Genomic DNA, 25,206 nt, shown 5'->3' with positions numbered 1-25,206 from the left:
GGATCGCAACCAAATTCACGCGCTACCGCCACCAGGAGGGTGAACAATATTACATGACATTAAACAAACCAATCAAAATCTTCTATTAGTTTGTACCGCCCACTTGCGGCTTAATGTCCCACCCACTTGCAGTTGCTCCACCCACTTGCAGCTGGCTCCGACCTCCGTTTATACCTATCTCGCCGTCCCCCCGCGTTACCCCCCATTTCCACCCCTGTATATATATATATATATATATATATATATATATATATATATATATATATATATATATATATATATATATATATATATAAACTTACTCCCAACCAAGCTGAGCTTTTGCCAGAAAACATGTAATTTTCCACATCTTCGTCTGTTCCTGAGGTAACATTAGTCATTTGACACTTAGCTAATTGAGTATTCAAGTGTATGATGAAATCTGTCAAATAAACCGAATTAAACCATTTATCAATCAATTAAAAAGGAACTTACACCTGTATTGTTCTGCCGTGGACGCCATCTTGTCGAGACGCGGGAGTTCATTCGAGTCATTTCGGACATAAGAATCGGTTCTGCTCAGATTTTCAAGTCGAATCGCTCTCGCGGTACTTTGATGTCATACGCCGATTGGACTCTTCACAGCACCGCTTCAACTCGAACACACACCTAAAAGTTGGAAAGACTTTTAATTAATTTTAAATAACTCATCAGACAAAACCGAAAATCACTTAAATTATTTAGACATCCCAATAATAACTTAAAAAAACTGCAACATTTTACGTTACAAATTCTGAGTGATTTTTTGTGTCCTCTAAAAAAAAAAAAAGGTCAAATGAATCGATTCAATGAAATGAACTCTCTTTACGCTACTAAGCAACCAGTCCAAACACAGAGTGCCACTGTTGCCTAGATACGTGTGTTTGGCTCCCGAAGCCAGCAGCCTTTTCGACACTTATCCGAAGCTGAAAGTTATATCACGATGGCAGAAGACACACAAGAAGTCCCTCAACTCGCATTAGAGGCTGTTATTGGGTTTAATGGTAAGGTGAACTGTGAACCCTCTCGCATTTGATTGTTTGGTCTTTAAAATTTAAACAATACTCTCGGTATTTGCTAAGATGAAAGTAATTCAACGGTATCAAAGCAGCATCTACATTGTTTATACAGGGCACGTGTTTTCTGGACTCAAAGTGCATCCAGACAGAGAACATATTATTTATCCTCTTGGCTGCACCGTTATTATTAAGAGTCTGAGAAGTGGAAAACAAGATTTCCTTCATGGCCACACGAACAACGTCTCTTGCATTTCTGTGTCTAAAAGTGGACGCTATATTGCATCTGGACAGGTCACTTTCATGGGCTTTAAGGTGAGCTAGTGCAATAAAAGTGGGAAAACACAATTTACACATGGCATAGGCTTAATAACATCAGATGCTTTGTTTTACTGGAAGACAGTGCTCCCTTAACAGTCCATTCTTATAACCTTGGAATGAGATGCCAATTTCTCATTACAGGCTGATGTGATTATATGGGACTATGAGAAGAAGGAGATATATGCTCGTCTTTTGCTTCATAAAGCTAAAGTTGAAGATCTTAGCTTTTCCCCAAATGATAAGTATCTAGTGTCTCTGGGTGGACAAGATGATGCCAGGTAAAATACTTCTTATTGCAGTGATCTTAAATTGATTTCCAATTGCATATTTCAGTTTTTCTCACCTCTTGTCTCTTTGTGTGGTTAAGCAATATCTACATTTCCTCTATATTAATCTAGAGTCTAGATGTACATTAGAAAGTCCTTTCTTAGCATGTTTACTTTATGGTTTTAGTATCGTTGTGTGGAACATCGAGAGTAAGGAGGCTATATGTGGCAGTCCTGCTTCAGCACAGAGTGCTGGTCACTGCCTCACCATAGAGTACACCAACCTGAACGATGAAGTCTTTGTTTCTGCTGGAAAGTAAGTCCAATTTTTTGATACTCCTTTGTGAAAGAATCAATTTTAATCTAAAGCAAAACTTTTATAGCAAATGATGCACACTTTATCTCACCTTATTTTATATCATTAAATGATTTTTGAACAATCATGTGACACTGAAGATTGGAGTTATTGGTAATAAAAAACAAACAAACAAAAAATCTTAATTATTCCAAACTTTTGACCAGTAGGTATATACACACACATTTAATGTCACATTAAATCATGAGACTGTTGTGAACACACAAAAAAAAAAAAAATCTCATTTGATTATTAAAATTAAAGCCAAAATGAACATTTGTAAACTGATATTTCCTATACTGGCACACCAAAGTAAAATATATGCCTTATTTGGTGAAGAGTCAAACATGTCTTTTGCACAATTATGTATTTTTTTTTAAAAAATACATTTATATAATATAATACAGAGCATGCTTAATTATTATAATGTACGTTAATATTCTAATGATATTTATTTTCCAAGCGCATTTTACAAATTCCAAACCACATAAATTTTAATAACTACTATTTATTTTGTGTTTAATAATTTATAAGTGATATGAAGGCTAGAAATTAAAAACGCCTTATATTCATATGTGTATAATTATTAGGCAGCTTTTCTTTTACAGATAAAAAGAGATTTAAAAATTATGTAATGCCCATGAGAAGGATGCAATACTAATGCAAAACCGAAAAATGGCAAAGTTAAGGCATGACCAATAGATAGCTAAATGGTTAATGGGTCAGCAGGATCAGACAAAAACAGGTGGAGAAGAACAGACACATGTTAACTACAAAAGAATTAAGAATTAAGGTGAAGAATTAAGTGTGAAACCATCAGGAACTCTTTAGTCTCCAGTGCCACCATTTTCCTGAACTGCAACCTACCTGGAATCTGGCAGTACGTTTAGGGAGTTCAATTTTAGTCCATCTCCTATCCTGAAAAGTCTGTCTTGCAGAGATAGACTAAAGATTATCTTCCAAAATGTACTGCCAGATTCTGGAAGATAAATTCTTCAAACAAGAGGATGTGGTGCTGGTCCTTCAAGAAGTCACTCTCAATCAGTGTTAATTTTGACAGCAAATTTTGATTTAGTTTTAGTCATAGTCTTTTGACTAAAATGCCATTTAGTTTTAGTCATATTTTAGTCATTGGAAATTGTTTTAGTTTTAGTCTAGTTTTAGTCGACTAAATATCATAAGATTTTAGTCGACTAAATCTACAGTAGAATTAGTCGACTAAAATCTAATTTAGTTAAATTGTAAGCATTAAGCATTTCCAATAAAAATGCTTCTACAGATCCAATACACTGATATAGGTACATCTGATATTCCCCAAACTGTTTATGTTCACCCAACTGTACTTTGCTCACCAAAGCGGACGGTTTTTGACCGTTCAAGTGCAAAAACACGTGAAAGAGCAAAATTCAGTACTTTTCAGGGATTGACACACTTATCATTGAGGTAGGCTACTATTATAGATTTCATTTAAAAAAAAATTAGATTTGATTTTTAGTTTTTCCTGCTTTCATTGTAATTTTAGTTAAAAGTTTTAGTAATTTTTTGTTTATGTCTTTTAGATTTTGCTTTTAAATGTCTATAACTTTTTATTTTTTGTTTATTTTAATACCTCAGGTTAAGCTAAAGCTTAGAAACTATTAAGTTTACATTTTTATAAGTTTACATTTTTATATATTTATCTTTTATTTCAGTTAATGTTTATTTAAAGTAATGAAGATTTCTTTGGTTTTAGGTTTAGTTAACTATAATAACTACTTTAATAACTATAATACTTGTAAAATATATTGAATAATGTGTCAAATAATGTTCTTAGTCTTTCCTTCCTGTGACAGAAGATACAGTAGTTTACTATGAATTAAACAGAAAATAAATTAAATACAGTTTATTGTTTAAACAAAATAACAATAATGACCAGGAAAAAAATAATAATTATAAACCATCCCGAAATACACCGTGACTCTTATTCTGAAATGTCTGCAGTCTGCACTGTAGCAGGCTGCTCATGAGGGAGATAAATATGCATTCTTTCAACCGTCTAAAACATGCTACCATATAAACATCGTGTAGTAAACATTGTCATAATTCATCAACATTAGCTTATAAGCAATCGGATGGCATAAATGTGCGCTATTCATTAATTGCGCAGCAGTCAGATGTGCTGCTGCACGAGCCTGTAGAGCGCGCAACAGCGCCGCGTTTCCCGCGGTTAGATCAGCACATTACAGTTCAAATGTGCGCATCTTCCACACAGGAAAGCAGTCCTGACTGGATATCTTCCCAAATCGTCCCTCTCTTTCATTTTCGTCTCGTTTTTATTCGTTGACGAAAATTAGAGTAGATTTTAGTCATAGTTTTAGTCATTCAAAACGCATTTTTATTTAGTCATCGTCTCGTTTTCGTCCGTGAAAAAATGTTGTTGACGAAAATTATGACGAAAATTATTCGTCAACGAAATTAACACTGCTCTCAATCTACAGTATCTGTCTATAAAGCCTATAAAAAATCAGTCTTCATGTATTTTACAACACTTCAGTATGTGATTCTTATTAAGTGGGGGTATTTTTTTAGGATTCTTTACCTAATGTAAGTCTCTGAGATCCTGACACCTTGCACTTCTGGAGACTCCAGGTAGGTTGCAGTTCTGGATAATGGTGGTGCTGGAGACTAAAGGGTTCCTGATGGTTCACATTAATTCTTAATTATTTTGCAGTTAATATGTGTCTTTTCATCGCTACCTGTTTTTGTCTGATTCTGCTGAGCCAATGAGCATTTCACTGTCCAATGGTCATGCCATTACTGCAATTTCTAGTATTGCATTAGTATTGCATCCCTCTCATGGACATTTAATGATTTTTGACTTTTCAGTCTGAGTTAAATCTCTTTTTTTGGCTCATTTTATCTATAAAGAAAACTTGCCTAATAAGTATGCACATATGAATATAAGGCGTTCTTCACTTCCAGCCTTCATGAACAATTATATATCACTTATAAATGACTAAATACAAAATTAATAGTAGTTTTTTTTTTTTTTTTTTTGATGTGGTTTGGAATTGGTAAAATCTGCTTGGAAAAAAACATGATCAGAATATCAACGTGCATTCTGATGTCAAGTCAGGCAATATATATACTAAAAATAGATGTGTGCGCATGAAATAATGTGCTTATCGCTTTCTGCAAACGTTAATTTAGTGTGTTTTCATGTTTGTTTGTTTGTTTGTTGTTGTTGTTTTTCTTAAGTGGAACTGTACGTGTCTGGGAGCTCGATTTGCCCAACAGAAAGATTCGGCCCACAGAATGTCAGACTGGACAGCTCAAGAGAATTGTCAAATGCCTTGAGGTAAGTGAGAATCATTGCTACTGCCGGTTCTGGTTCTCTCATTTTTTTTACCTGCTCATTTCACGTGGTTTTCAAAGTGTTTTGTATGGCTAAAACTGGTATGTATAAAACATCACTAAATGTAAGTGTCTTTCTGCCTCGCAGATCCCAAATGATGATAGTTATTTCTACTGTGGAACCACAAGTGGGGATATTCTGAAAGTGAACCTGAAGACTAGGTTGCTCAACAGCTGTGGACCTGTTAAACAAAAATTCAGCAAGGTGAATCTTCTAATTGTGATTTAACACAGCGAGCAGCTAAGAATGTCTTTTTTTGAAGTTGCTTTTATATACATAATATGCATGACTTCTGAGAAAAATGCACTGGTACATTTTATGTGAATTGTTTTCAAAATAATGCACTGAAAATATGTTATTTTTCTTTGACTGTTTTATTATCTCTTTGACTACTGCTATTATTTATTACACCTCACAGTCCAGGAAACACAAGTAAACAGAGACACAACAAACAAAACTTGAACATCAAGTTTGAACAAAAATCTTTTAACAGACCTCTTGGGTAAAATTATATTTTAAAGCACTTTGTCTTGTTTTTGCAGGGAGTGAACACTCTTAAAGTCTTAAAGACCGGTGATATTTTAGTGGGATCAGGAGATGGGATGTTGACTTTGTGCTCAGGAGGGAATTTCAAAACCATTAAGTGTGTAACAATCTTTGTTTCCTCTTCTTTGTTCTACTCAGATTTGTTCCTTTTTCTTTTATATGCTCTTTTTTCCTCCTTTGTTATTATTTATTCTTTTTATCTGTCTTCCTCTCGTTCAACCACTAATTATGGTTAACTATATTATTTGTGACAGGAGTGTTCAATTGGAGGGAGGGGTGACGTCGGTAGCCTTGCGTGGAGATGGACACCAGTTCTACGTCGGGACAGAGGCAGCACAGATCTATAGTTTAGGCTATGCCGACTTCAAACAAGAGCTCATTGCTACAAATCACAACAGTGCTGTAAAGGACGTGGCCTTTCCTTTGTGAGTGATACAACTGCAATGCTTTGTGAGAACCTCCCTTCTACCACCAGAGGGAGACGTAAGCTTTGTATCGGAGGCCTGTGTAAAATACATTGACCATCCATCTATTTGTATAAAAACCTCTCTATCACTCTCAACAGTGGGACGTCAGAGCTCTTTGCCACCTGTTCACAGAATGATATACGAGTGTGGCATTCTGAGTCCTCCAAGGAACTTCTGCGTATCATAGTGCCCAACATAACATGCAACGCTCTGGGCTTTATGCAAGATGGCAGGAGCATCTTCAGTGGTCAGTCTCATATAGGATGACCTGTTTAAATGGTTTTAGGAGCATAGCTTTTCTGTGTTGATGTATTTTCCATTTGAAACCAAAATATTTGGTGGTCTTTTAATGGTCTTAACCATTTTTTATCACAAATCACTGGTCAGGAAATTAGCAAGAATTGCACAGATACTGTAGATAAAGTCACGGAATATCCTTCCCCAACTTGCAGACAGATTTTTACATCTGAAGTGTTGTTCCACTCAATGTTAATGGCTTCAAACTGTTTGTGAGTAGTTGGAAAATGTCTCCCAGTTCGTTTGAGTTTAATGTGAGACCAAATGTTCACTATAGGGTTCAAATCTGGATTCTGACCAGTCCAGACCAAAAGTTGATCCTGATGGACTTGTTCTCAAGCTACTTTCTGGGTGTCTTTGCAATTTGGGCAAGAGCATTGTCTTGTTGAAAAACAACAAACTGATCATTCCACAACAACTTTTCATTTTTGGGAAGTAAGCCATTCTGCAATATTCTCCTGTTCTCCAAAGCATTAAATGACTTTTCATAGTGAAGAAGCTCACAAATACCAGCAGCTAAAAAGACTCCCCACACAATGACACCTTTTCCTCCATACTTCACTGTGGTAGAGATGCATTTATTATTATATTTCTCACCATATTTCCGAAGACACCCCTCTGGAGCATCACCATGCAACTCGTGTTTCATTGTGATTCATCATTCCACACAACTCTGCTGAACCACGCATCACACTTCAAAAACTTAATTCTGTCTTTGATGTTTTTCAGAGACAGCAATAGCCTTTTAAGTTGTGCATTTACTTAAATTGAGCTAATTTCCTGACCAATAATTTGTGGTTAAGACTAGCTTAGAAAGCTTAGTATCAAGTATTTACAAGCTGTATCTTAACTGAAGACACAGACAAAACATAATACTACTTGGTATTGCTAGTTTGATGCTGGTTAGATTTATACTTTTATTATAAATAATATATAATAAATTTATTTTTAATATATTAATATTGTAAATATATTAATATTGTAAATATATTAATATTGTAAATATATATATATATATATATATATATATATATATATATATATATATATATATATATATATATATATATATAGTTTTTTTATTTAAATATGATTTATTGGATGAATTTATTATGATTTATTGAATTATTTATTTGTAATCCGTTTTTGCAGTACACTAGAATATAGATGACCTAAAAATAATAGACTTAGAGAGTCACTATACTCCAATATTTATTTAATAAAACATGTTTAAATTATGCACAAATGTGTTAATTAATTCACTCATTTAACCTGTTTGGAGTTCAGTACAATTCAGTCACATCTTTCTTTATTTGATACTTTTTTTAAGCTTGGAACGATGGGAAGATTCGTGTGTTCACTCCAGAGAGTGGGAAGCTGAGGCTGATAATTCATAATGCCCACAGTATGGGAGTGACTGCCATAGCAGCAACCAATGACTGCAAGAGGATTGTCAGCGGAGGGGGAGAAGGACAGGTACAGCACATCAGATACACATCATAAACTCACTCTTGAGAGCTGTGCTCACGTTTTAGATTAAACACATGACATTAACCCACTTAGTTCATGGCTACCTACCAAATACATAATAAGAAATAAATGTTTATGAAATATTAATTTGAAATTACAAACCCGATTACAAAAGTTCCAAACAAGTTGGGACACTGTACAAATTGTGAATAAAAAAAAATGCAATAATTTACAAATCTCATAAACTTATATTTTATTCACAATAGAATATAGATAACATATCAAATGTTGAAAGTGAGACATTTTGAAATGTCATGCCAAATATTGGCTCATTTTGGATTTCATGAGAGCTACACATTCCAAAAAAGTTGGGACAGGTAGCAATAAGAGGCCGGAAAAGTTAAATGTACATATAAGGAACAGCTGGAGGACCGATTTGCAACTTATTAGGTCAATTGACAACATGATTGGGTATAAAAAGAGCCTCTCAGAGTGGCAGTGTCTCTCAGAAGTCAAGACGGGCAGCGGATCACCAAGTCCCCCAATGTGAAAAATAGTGGAGCAATATCAGAAAGGAGTTTCTCAGAGAAAAATTGCAAAGAGTTTGAAGTTATCATCATCTACAGTGCATAATATCATCCAAAGATTCAGAGAATCTGGAACAATCTCTGTGCATAAGGGTCAAGGCTGGAAAACCATACTGGATGCCTGTGATCTTCAGGCCCTTAGACAGCACTGTATCACATACAGGAATGCTACTGTAATGGAAATCACAACATGGGCTCAGGAATACTTCCAGAAAACATTGTCGGTGAACACAATCCACCGTGCCATTCGCCGTTGCCGACTAAAACTCTGTAGGTCAAAAAAGAAGCCATATCTAAACATGAATCAAAAGCACAGGCATTTTCTCTGGGCCAAGGCTCATTTAAAATGGACTGTGGCAAAGTGGAAAACTGTTCTGTGGTCAGACGAATCAAAATTTGAAGTTCTTTTTGGAAAACTGGGACGCCATGTCATCCGTACTAAAGAGGACAAGGACAACCCAAGTTGTTATCAGCGCTCCGTTCAGAAGCCTGCATCTCTGATGGTATGGGGTTGCATGAGTGCGTGTTGCATGGGCAGCTTACACATCTGGAAAGGCACCATCAATGCTGAAAGGTATATCTAAGTTCTAGAACAACATATGCTCCCATCCAGACGTCGTCTCTTTCAGGGAAGACCTTGCATTTTCCAACATGACAATGCCAGACCACATACTGCATCAATTACAACATCATGGCTGTGTAGAAGGATCCGGATACTGAAATGGCCAGCCTGCAGTCCAGATCTTTCACCCATAGAAAACATTTGGCACATCATAAAGAGGAAGATCCGACAAAGAAGACCTAAGACAGTTGAGCAACTAGAAGCCTGTATTTGACAACAATGGGACAACATTCCTATTCCTAAACTTGAGCAACTTGTCTGCTCAGTTCCCAGACATTTGCAGACTATTATAAATAGAAGAGGGGATGCCACACAGAGTTAAAGTCAAGTCAAGTCAAATTTATTTATATAGCGCTTTTACAATTGGTAATCGTTTCAAAGCAGCTTTACATATTAGAAGCACAGAAAAAAAAAAAAAAGGGAAGTGGTTAAAACTGTACAAACAAGCGTGGTAATATGTAACATATACAAGATGGTGCTACATTAAGCCAATGTCGGCTGACTTCCAGGGGTGGAAAAAACCCCCTAGGAGAAAAACCCAGCGTGCTAGCACTGGGAAAAAAGTCCTAGGAGGGAAAAAACCCCTTGGAAGATATATATATGTAAATGTATATGGAGATCAAAATCTGAATTGTACATTTTTATTATAGAGATTAAAAATCGATTATATATAAATATATGTAAGCGGATACGGGGATCATGGGCTACGTTGTAGTCAGGTCCAGACGCAGGTTCTCCATCTGACCTGGATACGGCCTGGATCCAGCACCCGGCAAACCTCAGGATAAGCGGAGAGACAGATATTAGCGTAGATGCCATTCTTGTTCTGATGTACAGGTATATCTAGTGTTATAGGAAATGTTCTCGGTTCCGGCCGACCTAATTATTGCAGCGTAACAATCCTTTAACGGATTTGAAAAATGTTAATGTATTGATAATGTGTTATGTGTATGCAAGAGCAAAGAGATGTGTTTTTAGTCTAGATTTAAACTGACAGAGTGTGTCTGCTTCCCGAACAATGCTAGGAAGATTGTTCCAGAGTTTAGGTGCTAAATAGGAAAATGATCTGCCGCCTTCAGTTGATTTTGATATTCTAGGTATTATCAACTGGCCTAAATTCTGAGATCGCAATAAACGTGAAGGACTATAATGCATTAAGAGCTCACTTAGGTACTGGGGAGCTAAACCATTTAGAGCTTTATAAGTAAGTAGCAAGATTTTAAAATCTATACGATGTTTAATAGGGAGCCAATGTAATGTTGACAGAACTGGGCTAATATGGTCATACTTTCTGGTTCTAGTAAGAACTCTAGCTGCCGCATTTTGAACCAACTGTAGTTTGTTTAAAAGCCGAGCAGAACAACCACCCAGTAGAGCGTTACAATAATCTAGTCTTGAGGTCATGAATGCATGAACCAACTGTTCCGCATTTGTCATTGAGAGCATATGTCGTAATTTAGATATATTTTTTAGATGGAAGAAGGCAGTTTTACAGATACTAGAAACATGACTTTCAAATGAAAGATTGGTATCAAAGAGCACACCCAGGTTCCTAACTGAGGACGAAGGTTTAATGGAGCACCCGTCAAGTGTTAGAGAGTATTCAAGGTTTTTTCGTGAAGAAGTTTTTGGTCCAAAGATTAGGAAATCAGTTTTTTTCTGAATTTAATAATAAGAAATTTCTTGTCATCCAGTTTTTAATGTCAGCTATGCATTCTGTTAGTTTTGTGAATTTGTAGGTTTCGTCAGGGCGCGAGGAAATATAGAGCTGAGTATCGTCAGCGTAGCAGTGAAAACTAACACCATGCTTCCTAATTATCTCTCCTAAGGGCAGCATGTACAGAGTGAAAAGCAACGGTCCTAATACTGAGCCTTGTGGTACCCCATATTTAACCTGTGATCGATACGACATCTCTTCATTAACTACCACAGACTGATAACGGTCAGATAAGTATGATTTGAACCATGCCAAAGCAATTCCACTAATGCCAATATAGTTTTCAAGTCTTTTTAAAAGAATGTTATGATCGATAGTGTCAAAAGCAGCACTGAGATCTAATAACACTAATAGAGAAATACAGCCACGATCGGATGATAGGAGTAGATCGTTTGTAACTCTAACGAGAGCAGTCTCAGTACTATGGTATGGTCTAAATCCTGACTGGAAATCCTCACAGATTCCATTTCTTTCTAAAAAGGAACACAGTTGTGTTGAAACTGCCTTTTCTAGTATCTTTGACAGAAAAGGTAGATTCGAGATTGGCCTGTAATTTACTAAATCTCTCGGATCTAGTTGAGGTTTTTTAATAAGAGGTTTGATAATAGCCTGCTTAAAGGTTTTTGGCACGTGTCCTAGTGTTAAAGATGAATTAATTATATCAAGAAGTGGACCTACGACCTCTGGAAGCATTTCTTTCAGTAGTTTAGTCGGCATTGGGTCTAACATACATGTCGTTGATTTTGATGATTTGATAAGTTTAGATAATTCTTCCTCTCCTATAGCGGCGAATGATTCTAGTTTTACCTCAGGGACACTACAGTGCACGGTCTGAAGAGAAACTGTAGACGGTTGCATGTTTATAATTTTCTCTCTAATATTATCAATCTTGCAAGTAAAGAAGTTCATAAAGTCATTACTGCTGTGCTCTATGGAAACGTCAGCAGTTGAATCTCTGTTTCTAGTTAATTTAGCCACTGTGTCAAATAAATACCTAGGATTATGTTTGTTTTCTATTAAGAGATTTGAAAAATAAGTAGATCTAGCATTTCTTATGGCTGTTCTGTACTCAATCATTTTTTCTTTCCACGAAAGGCGAAAAACTTCTAGTTTTGTTTTCTTCCAACTACGTTCAGCTTTTCTAACAGCTCGCTTTAGAGCCCGAGTGTGCTCATCATACCACGGCGTTGGATTAGTTTCCTTAATCTTCTTTAGACGTAAAGGAGCGACCGCATCTAATGTGCTGGAAAAGAGAGCCAGTAGTTTCTGTTGCAGCATCGAGTTCTTCTAAGTTGTCAGGTATACTAAGGCGATGAAACTGCTCGGGGAGATTATTTATAAAGCAATCTTTAGTGGCAGACGTGATTGTTCTACAATATTTATGGCTGGGTGGTGGTTTTGTAGCCTTGGCTAATTGTATTATACACGAGACTAAATAATGATCTGATATATCATCGCTCTGCTGTAGAATTTCAACAGCATCAATATCTATTCCATGCGACAGTATTAGATCTAGGGTATGATTACGACAATGAGTGGGTCCTGACACATGTTGTTTAACTCCAATAGAGTTTAAAATATCTGCAAAATGCCAATCCAAATGAGTCTTTATTATTATCTACATGGATATTAAAATCACCAACAACAAGGACTTTATCCGCAGCCAGTACTAACTCTGATAGAAACTCAGCAAATTCTTTGATAAAGTCAGTATGGTTCCCTGGTGGCCTGTATACAGTAGCCAGCACAAATGTCAACTTACATAATGTTACATAAAGCACCATCACTTCAAAGGAATTATATTTGAAATTCTTTTGAATGATTCTGAATATATTACTATAAATTACAGCAACACCTCCCCCTTTGCCTTTCTGTCGAGGATTGTGTCGATAATCATAACCTTGAGGACTAGATTCATTTAAAGTAATGTAATCGTCTGGTTTTAGCCAGGTTTCTGTCAAACACAGCAAGTCTAGTTTATTGTCTGTGATAATTTCATTTACAATAAGTGCTTTTGAAGAAATAGATCTAATATTCAGTAACCCAAGCTTTATCATTTGTTTATCTGATTTATCTGTGATTTTCATTTTTTGAACATCAATTAAATTTTTACCCTTAAAAGGTTTTGGAAGTTTTTTGTATTTACTAGTTCGAGGTACAGACACAGTCTCTATGTGATAATATCTAGTTAAACATGGCCTTGTCCCAATGAGATGCATGAGATGTGCCATGCAATTTAAAATCAACTTATTTTTCCCTTAAAATGATACATTTTCTCAGTTTAAACATTTGATATGTCATCTATGTTATATTCAGAATAAAATATTGAAATTTAAAACTTCCACATCATTGCATTCTGTTTTTATTCACAATTTGTACAGTGTCCCAATTTTTTTGGTATCGGGTTTGTAAATTAATTCATTTTTTGAGGGGAAAAAGGGCTGCTGAGTTCAAATAAATGCAAAAGCAGCACAACTGTTTTTAACACTGATAATAAGAAATGTTTCTTGAACAAATCAGATTATTAGAATGATTTCTGAAGGATCATGTGACACTGAAGACTACTGCAGCTTTACCACACAGCTTTGCCACACAAGATTAAGCATTTTTAAAATATATTAAAATAGTGAGCATAGTAGACTTCCTTCAAAAAAATTAAAAAACCTTTAAGATTCCAAAGTTTTGAACGGTAGTATATGATCAAATGATCAAATACACAGTTTAGCTTTCATTGTACAACAATATTCATCCACATAATGGCACATTTAGCCAATAAGAATATATTTAACAGAGCCATGTAATAATAAGTAGAGATGTTTTTGTTGTTTTTAATCTAAAACATCCTTACAATAATTGCAAAATAAATGCATACTTTAACATCTCTCTGTAACGAAGGTGAGAGTCTGGGAGATATTCCAGAAATCTTATCGACTCGTTGAGACCATGAAGGAGCACAAAGCCACAGTTAATTGTATTAAAATCAAGAGTAACGACAAGGAGTGTGTGACGGCCAGCTCTGATGGAGCCTGCATCATCTGGGACCTGGTGTAAGTTTGAAGAGCATCAGATCATCGATATATAATCTAGACATACTGAGTGAAAGGTCTTAGCCTCAAGTTATGAAGAATCAAGAAACGAATCAAGAACTGAAAAGTTAAAAGAACTTTATGTCATTGTAAACCCATTAATATTTGGTTCATTTTTGGAACACAATAGACTTTAGTCAAGGTAGTGCCATATTTAATTTTTGACATGAATGAAAAGGAACCTGTGAAGGATAAAATACAGTGCGCTCAATGGATCGTACTGTTGTTTAACAACATACAGATTGTTCAGCTGACGAAACGTCTTTACAGGAAAAATAAAACTTTCAGTAGACAAAAATTCTGTAAGTTGAGAAAATGATCTAGGACCTTTATACAGTGTGCCATTGTAAAGCCTGTACATCTATCCCTCACAGCCTTGTTTTCATCTGTGTTAAATTCAATATGGCATCTAACCTGTCTAAAGTCTATTGAAGATATTTTTAATGAAATCTGAGAGATGTCTGTCTCTCTTTCGAAAGTCTATTACTCTATATTACCCAAAAACTCAAGCAAAGCGGTTGAGCTTCCATTTACCATATTTGAGTGCTCTATGTATGTCCTCTGATCAGTGTTTATATGTTAAATATAAATTAAACCTGTTCATCATATAAAGTGACTGTGTCTCTTCAGAAGACTTGGATTAAACTGTTCGATTCATATGGATTTATTTGACTGATTAATGAAGCATCTGAGTTTTGGGTGATTAGATGTGACAGTGAGTAATTGATGACAGAATTTCCATTTTTGGGTGTACTATCCCTTTAAATCATACACCTTCACATTAACCAAATTTTCAGGCTACTGATTTGCTTTGTGAAAAAAACATTATTTTTTATGTAACTATGTTTGTCTGGGTTCTTCTCATTTCCCATTCAGGAGGTTTGTCAGGAATCAAATGGTCTTGGCCAATACCCTGTTCAGTGTTGTATGTTACAACCCTGAGGAATTCCAGATCATCACCAGTGGCACTGACAGAAAGGTACAAGACTAGGCTGATCTAGACTGATGTACTGGCATGAGTTTGAGAGAAACGTGGCCAGAAAGAGAGAGAGAGAGATGGATAGGTGAGAGAGTAGAAAAAAAAAAATCAGATGGATACTGTGTACACAACAACAAGCTGACAGAAAGCTCTCCCAGTCTCCCGTGGTTGTACTGTAGTATGATCCGCTCATTCTACAGTGTGCCAAATAGTCCATCTGCTAGTCTTAGGGCACAGCATCAGTGTTCATTTAAAGAGCTTATTAGAACGCGTATGGTCGGCTGTGTACATACGTCCATCACACAGAAGCAGAGGAAAGACTGACATTCACAGTGTTTTCATTCATATTTCATCTGTGGAAAAACAAGATGTTATTTCATGATGTTATTTTTTATTTAAAGACCTTATATTATTTGCAAATAGCTTAATTTTTTTTATCAACAATGGTACTAAAGGAGAGCGTATAACATTTTGATTAAATATTTGCTGCATTTGGACAAAAATCAAACGTGTTCAGTTAATTTCAACCATCTAATAACAGTAATTAATAATAATCCAGACTGTAGCCAAACAAACACAAATGCGACTCCATTGTTGTCCAGGAAAAGCAGCCAAAACCAGCACAGTAGGTACAGTACTTGAAAGGACACAAAGCTGGGGTCATGCCGGATACCCAGTGCTGGAGCAAAGCCTGCTGGGACAGAGCCATCTCAATGAGGCGTACCAGACCTGCTCTGTCTGCAGTGCTCATGCCTTTTAAAACTTGATAGAACTGTTCTGTCATAAATCATCATTCTTTTTTAAATTTATTTATTTATTTTGAACAGCCTCATAAGTATGACGTTTGGTACATTTTGACTGGATATTTTAATAAATTAAAAGCATTCAGAATCAGAATTTCTTTCTTTTTTTAATGAATAATCTAATTATCAAAAAAAGCAAAGCCATATCACTAAAGTGAACATCCCCATTACTGCTGAAATGCAATCAGTGGTCTACGGAAATTAGATTTATGTAATATCTGTTGTCTACAGGCTCAGATGCAGCATCCCAAGACAAAGAACAACAGAAGGCTTAGAGCCATTTGTTTTTCTGAAGTTGCACTATAACAAATTACATCTTGATATTTATCTTGCAATTACATTGCATATAGTTCTTTGCCTTTGATCTGAATAAATTACATTGTTTTTCTGTTTTTTTTTTAATTTATTTTATTTTTTATTCTTTTAATTGTTGCTCTCATACTCTTCACTATCAGATTTGTCAGCCATTTTGAACCATTAACCTTATTTATTTGTTTGTTATACCACCATTAAAACTGACATTTAGACCAGGATAAGACATCTTACATGCAATCTTTAACTGTTGAACAGATTGGCTACTGGGAGGTGTATGATGGTTCAGCAATCAGAGAACTTGAGGGCTCCTTGTCCGGAGCTATAAATGGCATGCACATTTCTGAGGATGGAAAATATTTTGTGACTGGTAGGTACCTTCACATGCAGAGTTATTTTCACTGAATCATTCTTCTGTCATATGGCGGATATAACAGTAACAACAGGTGGCACAATAAACAATATGAACGGAAGTATTTATAACGGTGCAGAAAAGCATCATTCACAAAACAGTTGGATAAATGTCTGCTCACCAGGTCTAAATAAACACTTGCAGAATTCAAAATGATCCCAGCAGTTATTTTTAAATGAGTTTCACAGTTTGAGTTGATAAAGTGCTAATCTAACATTCCTGTTTTTAGTGTGTATTCATACTGCTTTCTGCAGTTTAATGCTAAACATCAAACATTTCTTTCAGGTGGAGATGACAAACTACTGAAGCTCTGGCACTATTCAGATGGAGAAGTGACCCATGTTGGCATTGGGCACAGTGGAAGCATCACAAATGTGAGGATCTGTCCCAACAGCAGATATATTGTCAGCACCAGTGCCGATGGAGCTATCCTAAGGTGGAGATACCCACAGCCCTCATAGAATCTTAAACAGTGAATATGATCATCTAATGCAGTTCAGATATGATGATTGTTAGAGAAATATAAATTTGCCTTGCATATAACATTTTCAAGAAACTAACTTTTCTAAAGATTTAAAACCCAACAGAATAAAATTTGCTGTGACTTTTTTTTTTCTTACGAGCAACTGCAGGCCCCTTGGATTTCAGTTACTAAATTTAAACATAGTATTACAAATAAATTTAGCACCTTAATCTGGAAGAAAACATTATTGTATAATAAAGTATTTTAATGTAGAGCCATAGAACCAAAAAAGACAAATGGCATTCCTTTTCCTTGCAAATAATTAGGTTATGAATTCTAATGAGATTTAAAGGTACCATTAAACAGTCCTATTGCAGTCATTTCATTGAAATAAAGCAGCCTAGAGCCCCAGTTTCTGAGTACTTTTTGTGAACTGCACTGTCAGCTAATATATCACCTGAGAATCTCCAGAGAGCTGGCGGGGGAGGTTCGGAGAAGTAAAGCAAGGCATGAACCCAGCATCTGGATGTGCCTGTCCCAAATTCCCTCTCACCTCCGAGGAACAGTCTCAATAATGAATATCTTAACCCCTAACAGTAAGGATATTCAACCATATTCAGTCTGAAATTGGTTTTTTTTTTTTTTTTTGGAGTGGGATGGGGGTGCTCTGCACTGTAAAAAAAAAAAAAAAAATCCCTGTAAAATTTACGGTAAAAAACAGCAACTGTGGTTGCCACGACTTTACCGTAAAAAATACGGTAGGAACGTTTTAGGTTTTATGGGACAGCTGTCTTATTTTACAGTCCAAAACCGTATAATTTAAAGGTTTTTATTGTAATAATTATGGTTAATAACTGTTTATTTTACCAACCTACTGAAGTACTAATATCTGTATTGTACCTTTGTAATACACTGACAACCACCAATAACACAGTGGTGATGAGAATCACATGATGAATCAAAGTTCATCACAAGCAGCTTTTCCACATGCTGAGAATGATATAGAAGGTGCACACAGTGTCATTCACACAAACAATAAATACCATCATGGTAACACACATGACATTTTAAAAATGCAATAAACATTCATTTAACCAGGGATGGGCAAAGGTACATTAATTTGTATTTTAAAATAAATTACAAAATACCTTTAAATGTATCAAAATAAACTACAAAACACAGCAGCCAAACCATGTATCAAAATAAATTACTGTATTTTTGTATTTTGAAAATACTATAAAATATTTTTACAAGGGAGCATGAAATTTCTTTGCAAACCTTCCATCAGTTGGCCAATTCGATCTATCCCTTCACCATTACACTGACTTGATTAAGTAAATAATGTTTGATAGGAACAGCTTTTCTCTGCCCGAGTCATACAATAAATCTGACATATGAAACCAGTTAAAGGCACAAATATGTAGGATTTTTAGATTAAAATATTCAAAAACCACTAAAACAATGTTATATTTTTTGATGACTTGTGTACTTATTACACTTAATGTTTCCAAGAAATTCTAAATCCAGAGAAATAAGCAATTTTAACCAGGACACACACCGTGTCCGTGTGTCCCCTATCAATGACATCATTACCCTCTATTTCCCATTTTATTTTGTCGAAAAAACATGGAAACATCTAAGACACTTTACTGTATATTATTAGTTTTATTAAACAGGGAAGCAACTGTTTGGATACATTCACAGAAAATTCATGTTATATCGCTTAACACATTAAGGGCTAGATTTACTAAACAGGACAAATTAGTGTGAGAGCGCAATTCCACAAATGTGTTGATGGGAGTGGCAAGTTTTGCACGTGATCTGCTGACATGCAAATTAAAGAACACAGACATGGTCAGATCATTTACATAATGACTAACGAAATCTACCAAGAGCAGTGCAAATTAGAGTTAGGTTGCAAATAAACAGAGCTGAATCCTGATGCTGATGTTCTCATCGGGTGCGGGTCGACACAGGCGCAACTTAACATGTAATCTGACAAACACATACACATATATTGTATAATATAGTTTGACAAGCCATGTTGGCCTATAGGCCAACATAGCTTGGCAAACGATATGTTCGGATAACGTCTTACTCTGGCATTAATACAAATTAATATTCCTTCTACCACATGCTCTCTGTTCTCTGTGGTGTCTCCTCCTAACAGCAACAATTGCAGCCATGTCACAAAATGGGTTAAGACATGCTTTTTAAGGCGTTAAATACCAGTAAATTGACGAGGGCAAACATTAGTAAATCACATTGTGTGATTCATTTAAATACTCTCCTCCCATAAATTTTGCATCTGAAAAGGAAAATTCCTAAAAATGCATATGCTATAAGGTCAGCTGCAAACACAACTCGGTCCACGCGTTTTCAGCGCTAATTTTATACTGCGTGTCTTTAGTAAATCCAGACAGTAGTTTTTTAACACCAAAAGAGGGTTAAAGAATCAAGAATCTCGTTTTCTTGATTTATCGCGAGTACCATGTTTTAGTGAAGTGAAGTGACATGTGGCCAAGTATGGTGACCCATACTCGGAATTTGTGCTCTGCATTTAACCCATCCAAGCGCACACACACACCGTGAACACACACCCGGAGCAGTGGGCAGCCATTGCTGCGGCGCCCGGGGTACTAATATCGATCTAGCTTACTGCAGTGTGCAACAAATGTCTCATAGTAGCCAACTTTCAACACACAAATGTATCTTATATGATAAGCAGCGCTGCTTTACCGAAGAAGCAGAAGTGGTGACTGTGGCATAATAAAAGATCATTAGTAATCGCTCCAGTGGGCTCGTTACTGCTCTCACAGCATTCGGTCCTACTCTGCTTCATACTACAGTAACGTTAATAATCTCTCCATAAACATGATTTCTGCATGAGTCCTGTCCCGATTCTTTTCCACCGGGTGTAGACGTGAAGACAATACATCCCATGATTCCGTGAAATCAAGGTGTCATTGAGCTTCACCTTTGTTTTGAATTAGCGATCTTTAGAGGCGAAAATTTACATATTGTGGCTTTAGCAGAGCAAATATTCACATATCCCTGTGATCTCCCAGATGAAGGTTAGCTTTAAAGTAACCAAAAGTTTAATGTTTGCAAATGACTCATAATTGTATCCTGATTTAGTTATTTGGTGTTTGGTAATAAAGGGCATCAGCAACACTGACTCAGTGACAAACAAGTCATTTATAGGAAGACAACTGATGGCACCTGTATTCATAGCAACTAGTTTTTAACCAATGAATCATTTGATTGTTAATCATAAATATAGGGTAATGTTTTCAAGAACATTATGTAAATAGGTATACTATTTAGCCTAGGCTAGTAAAATGAACACCAAAACTTAACATGAACTGTTAAAAATTAAAGCAATTCATGCTAAAAATTGATGAAAAGCTGACAGCATGAACGTTTCTTGACCACCTTCTTCCATATGGATCAATTTTCTGTTCTGATCGCAAGTCTCTGCAAACTACTGAGTAGGAGCACCAATCAGAGGCTGCAATTTTATGATGTCATCATGTAGACTTATTACAAAGTATTTTGCAGTATTTTAAAAATACAAAAATACAAAACACTAAAGTATTTTGATATAAAATGAAAAGCCATTTTCATCAAACCCTATCAAATACAAATTAATGGTGCTTGCCAAAGGCAAAGCTCCATTCTTATTCTCCTGCATACTTATTATTATTATTATTATTATTATTATTATTATTATTCCACACAAAATTTTGGCGCGCTACTCCTCCCGCAGCTTTTGTCCTAGACCCATGAATGAGGTGTCAAATCGACCGGCTTATTGAGGAGAGGTGTGCTATGACTTTTATAAGCGATCGGGTGTACGATGTTCGTCCGACGGGCGAAAAATCGGGCGAAAAATCCCATAGACTTAACATTGGGACGAACTTTGACAAGTCATAACTCTGGATCACAATGTCATAGAGACAAGGGGGTGGGCTCATTTTACTCAGGCAACCAATCAGTCTATCAAGATAATTTTAAAGCTATCAAGCCACGCCCTAGCAACCATAGAGAGTACCTTAGCAACAAGTTCCATAGACTTCCATTGAAAAAGATCAAAGGAATATCTTTGGATAGGAGTGTCATAGAAACATGAGGGTGGGCTCATTTGACTCAGCAGCAACGGCCAATCACGAATCACCTTCAAGATATCATAGCCACGCCCTAGCAACTATTTAGAGCACCCTAGCAACTCAAAGCATAGAGGGGATATCTTCAAATCTGAACATCATAGAGGAATGGGGGTTGGTTTATATCATTCATACTGGCAAGCAGCCTTTGGTTTATCATTACTGGCAGCTGCCAAGCCACTCCCTAGCAACCAAACAGAGTACCCTAGCAACCGCTTTTGCAAGATCTATATCTCTGCATCAGAACATCGTAGAGACATGGGTGTTGGTTTATATTGTCAAGCAGCCTTTTGAGTATCATCATTGGTAGCTACCAAGCCACTCCCTAGCAACCAAACAGAGTACCCTAGCAACCGTTTTGAAACACCTATATTTCTGCATCAGAACATTATAGAGACATGGCGGTTGGCTCTTTTGACTCATGCTAGCAAACTGGACTTCCACCATGCTACACATGCTAGCAGTGAATAGCCACATGCTAATAGTGATTAGCTTAAGGTTTAAACATGACACAAACTAGTAAAAATGTGTTAGAATAATGCTAGTGGCATGTTAATTGTGTTAGCATGATGCTAGTAGCATGCTAATCATGTTAGCATCATGTTAAAGAAACATGCTAATCATGTTAGCATCTTGTTAAATACATGCTAACAACATGGTAATCATGCTAAGCATCATGCTAGCATTATGCTAATGATGTTAAAGATGTTGCTAACATTATGCTAACATGATTAGCATCTTGTTAAAATCATGCTAAAAACATGGTAATCATGCTAAGATCATGCAAGATTATGCTAATCATGTTAGCATGTTTGCTAAAGATTATGCTTAACATGATTAGCATCTTGTTTAAAACATGCTAAGAAAGATGTTAAGGGTGTTAAGATCATGCTAAAGAAATGCTAATCATGTTAAGATGTTCTAACATAATGCTAACATTATTAGCATTTGGTTAAAATAATGCTAAAGAACATGGTAATCATGCTAGCATCATGCTAGCATTATGCCAATCATGTTAGCATGTTGCTACAGATTATGCTAACATGACTAGCAGATTTTGTTTAAAAAATGCTTGTAAAGATGCTTTAGGGTGTTAAGATCATGCAAGAACATGCTAATCATGTTAAGCATCTTGTTAAAAACATGCTAAAGCAAAATGGTAATCATGCTAGCATCATGTTACCATTATGCTAATCATGTTAAGATGTTGCTAGCATTATGCTAACATGATTAAGCATCTTGTTAAAAACATGCTAACAACATGGTAATCATGCTAAGCATCATGCTAGCATTATGTTAATCATGTTAGCATGTTGCTAACATTATGCTAACATGATTAGCATCTTTCTAAAAACATGCTAGCAAAGCATGCTAAGGGTGTTAGCATAATGTTAAGAACATGCTAATCATGTTAGCATTTTGCTAGCATTATGTTAACATGATTCGCATCTTTCTAAAAACATGTTAGCAGGATGCTAAGGGTGTTAAAGATAATGCTAAAGAACATGCTAATCATGTTAGCATCTTGCTAAAAACATCCTAGCAGGACGGTAATTATGTTAGCATAATGCTAATCAAGAGTGCCGAGTTTTGCCACTGCAAGCACCATTCACATTTTCTTCAGGAAATGTACATTCTAGTTATTATTATTATTATTCCACACAAAATTTTGGCGCGCTACTCCTCCCGCAGCTTTTGTCCTAGACCCATGAATGAGGTGTCAAATCGACCGGCTTATTGAGGAGAGGTGTGCTATGACTTTTATAAGCGATCGGGTGTACGATGTTCGTCCGACGGGCGAAAAATCGGGCGAAAAATCCCATAGACTTAACATTGGGACGAACTTTGACAAGTCATAACTCTGGATCACAATGTCATAGAGACAAGGGGGTGGGCTCATTTTACTCAGGCAACCAATCAGTCTATCAAGATAATTTTAAAGCTATCAAGCCACGCCCTAGCAACCATAGAGAGTACCTTAGCAACAAGTTCCATAGACTTCCATTGAAAAAGATCAAAGGAATATCTTTGGATAGGAGTGTCATAGAAACATGAGGGTGGGCTCATTTGACTCGGGGCAGCAAACGGCCAATCACGAATCACCTTCAAGATATCATAGCCACGCCCTAGCAACTATTTAGAGCACCCTAGCAACTCAAAGCATAGAGGGGATATCTTCAAATCTGAACATCATAGAGGAATGGGGGTTGGTTTATATCATTCATACTGGCAAGCAGCCTTTGGTTTATCATTACTGGCAGCTGCCAAGCCACTCCCTAGCAACCAAACAGAGTACCCTAGCAACCGTTTTGCAAGATCTATATCTCTGCATCAGAACATCGTAGAGACATGGGTGTTGGTTTATATTGTCAAGCAGCCTTTTGAGTATCATCATTGGTAGCTACCAAGCCACTCCCTAGCAACCAAACAGAGTACCCTAGCAACCGTTTTGAAACACCTATATTTCTGCATCAGAACATTATAGAGACATGGCGGTTGGCTCTTTTGACTCATGCTAGCAAACTGACTTCCACCATGCTACACATGCTACAGTGAATAGCTACATGCTAATAGTGATTAGCTTAAGGTTTAAACATGACACAAACTAGTAAAAATGTGTTAGAATAATGCTAGTGGCATGTTAATTGTGTTAGCATGATGCTAGTAGCATGCTAATCATGTTAAGCATCATGTTACAAGAACATGCTAATCATGTTAAAGATCTTGTTAAATACATGCTAACAACATGGTAATCATGCTAGCATCATGCTAAAGCATTATGCTAATGATGTTAGCATGTTGCTAACATTATGCTAACATGATTAGCATCTTGTTAAAATCATGCTAAAAACATGGTAATCATGCTAAGATCATGCTAAGCATTATGCCAATCATGTTAGCATGTTTACAAGATTATGCTAACATGATTAAGCATCTTGTTTAAAACATGCCAGCAGCATGCTAAGGGTGTTAAAGATCATGCTAGCAACATGCTAATCATGTTAGCATGTTGCTAACATAATGCTAACATTATTAGCATTTGGTTAAAATAATGCTAAAGCAACATGGTAATCATGCTAGCATCATGCTAGCATTATGCTAATGATGTTAGCATGTTGCTAGCATTATGTTAACATGACTAGCATTTTGTTTAAAAAATGCTAAAGAAAGATGCTTGTGTGGTGTTAGCATCATGCTAAAGAACATGCTAATCATGTTAGCATCTTGTTAAAAACATGCTAGCAGAAATGGTAATCATGCTAAGCATCATGTTACCATTATGCTAATCATGTTAGCATGTTGCTAGCATTATGCTAACATTATTAGAATCTTGTTAAAAACATTCTAACAACATTGTAATCATGCTAGCATCATGCTAAGATTATGCTAATCATGTTAGCATGTTGCTAACATTATGCTAACATGATTAGCATCTTTCTAAAAACATGCTTTAGCAGCATGCTAAGGGTGTTAAGATAATGCTAAGAACATGCTAATCATGTTAAAAGCATTTTGCTAGCATTATGTTAACATGATTCGCATCTTTCTAAAAACATGTTAGCAGGATGCTAAGGGTGTTAGCATAATGCTAGCAACATGCTAATCATGTTAGCATCTTGCTAAAAACATCCTAGCAGGACGGTAATTATGTTAGCATAATGCTAATCAAGAGTGCCGAGTTTTGCCACTGCAAGCACCATTCACATTTTCTTCAGGAAATGTACATTCTAGTTACAAAATACTATTTTGTATTTGAAATACGTATTTGAAATACATGTATCATAAATACTGCCCATCCCTGAATTTAACAACATTAGATGTAACATAAAACCCTAATGTACATAACTGATTAGAAGAAACGTACTTGGTTACTAACATAACCTCGGTTCCCTGAGATACGGGAACGAG

At 36.0% G+C, this 25,206-nt stretch overlaps 1 protein-coding gene across 1 annotated transcript; it reads left to right on the top strand.

Moving 5' to 3' along the window:
- The first annotated feature begins 915 nt into the window (after window positions 1–915).
- Window positions 916–17,785, top strand: cfap52 (cilia and flagella associated protein 52). The gene is made up of 14 exons (XM_067374362.1): window positions 916–1,022; window positions 1,150–1,349; window positions 1,497–1,633; window positions 1,809–1,937; window positions 5,214–5,313; window positions 5,458–5,574; window positions 5,913–6,013; window positions 6,171–6,341; window positions 6,482–6,630; window positions 8,011–8,156; window positions 13,972–14,123; window positions 15,039–15,141; window positions 16,515–16,626; window positions 16,954–17,785. Exons 1-14 carry the CDS (start codon window positions 962–964, stop codon window positions 17,127–17,129), a joined length of 1,854 nt encoding a protein of 617 aa, XP_067230463.1. The 5' UTR covers window positions 916–961; the 3' UTR covers window positions 17,130–17,785.
- The last annotated feature ends 7,421 nt before the right edge of the window (window positions 17,786–25,206 follow it).

This window comes from Chanodichthys erythropterus, chromosome 21 (assembly GCF_024489055.1).
Source record: "Chanodichthys erythropterus isolate Z2021 chromosome 21, ASM2448905v1, whole genome shotgun sequence".
NCBI classification, from domain to species: domain Eukaryota; kingdom Metazoa; phylum Chordata; class Actinopteri; order Cypriniformes; family Xenocyprididae; genus Chanodichthys; species Chanodichthys erythropterus.
Note: the sequence above shows the minus strand (reverse complement) of the source record. Positions and strands in the feature narration are given on the sequence as shown.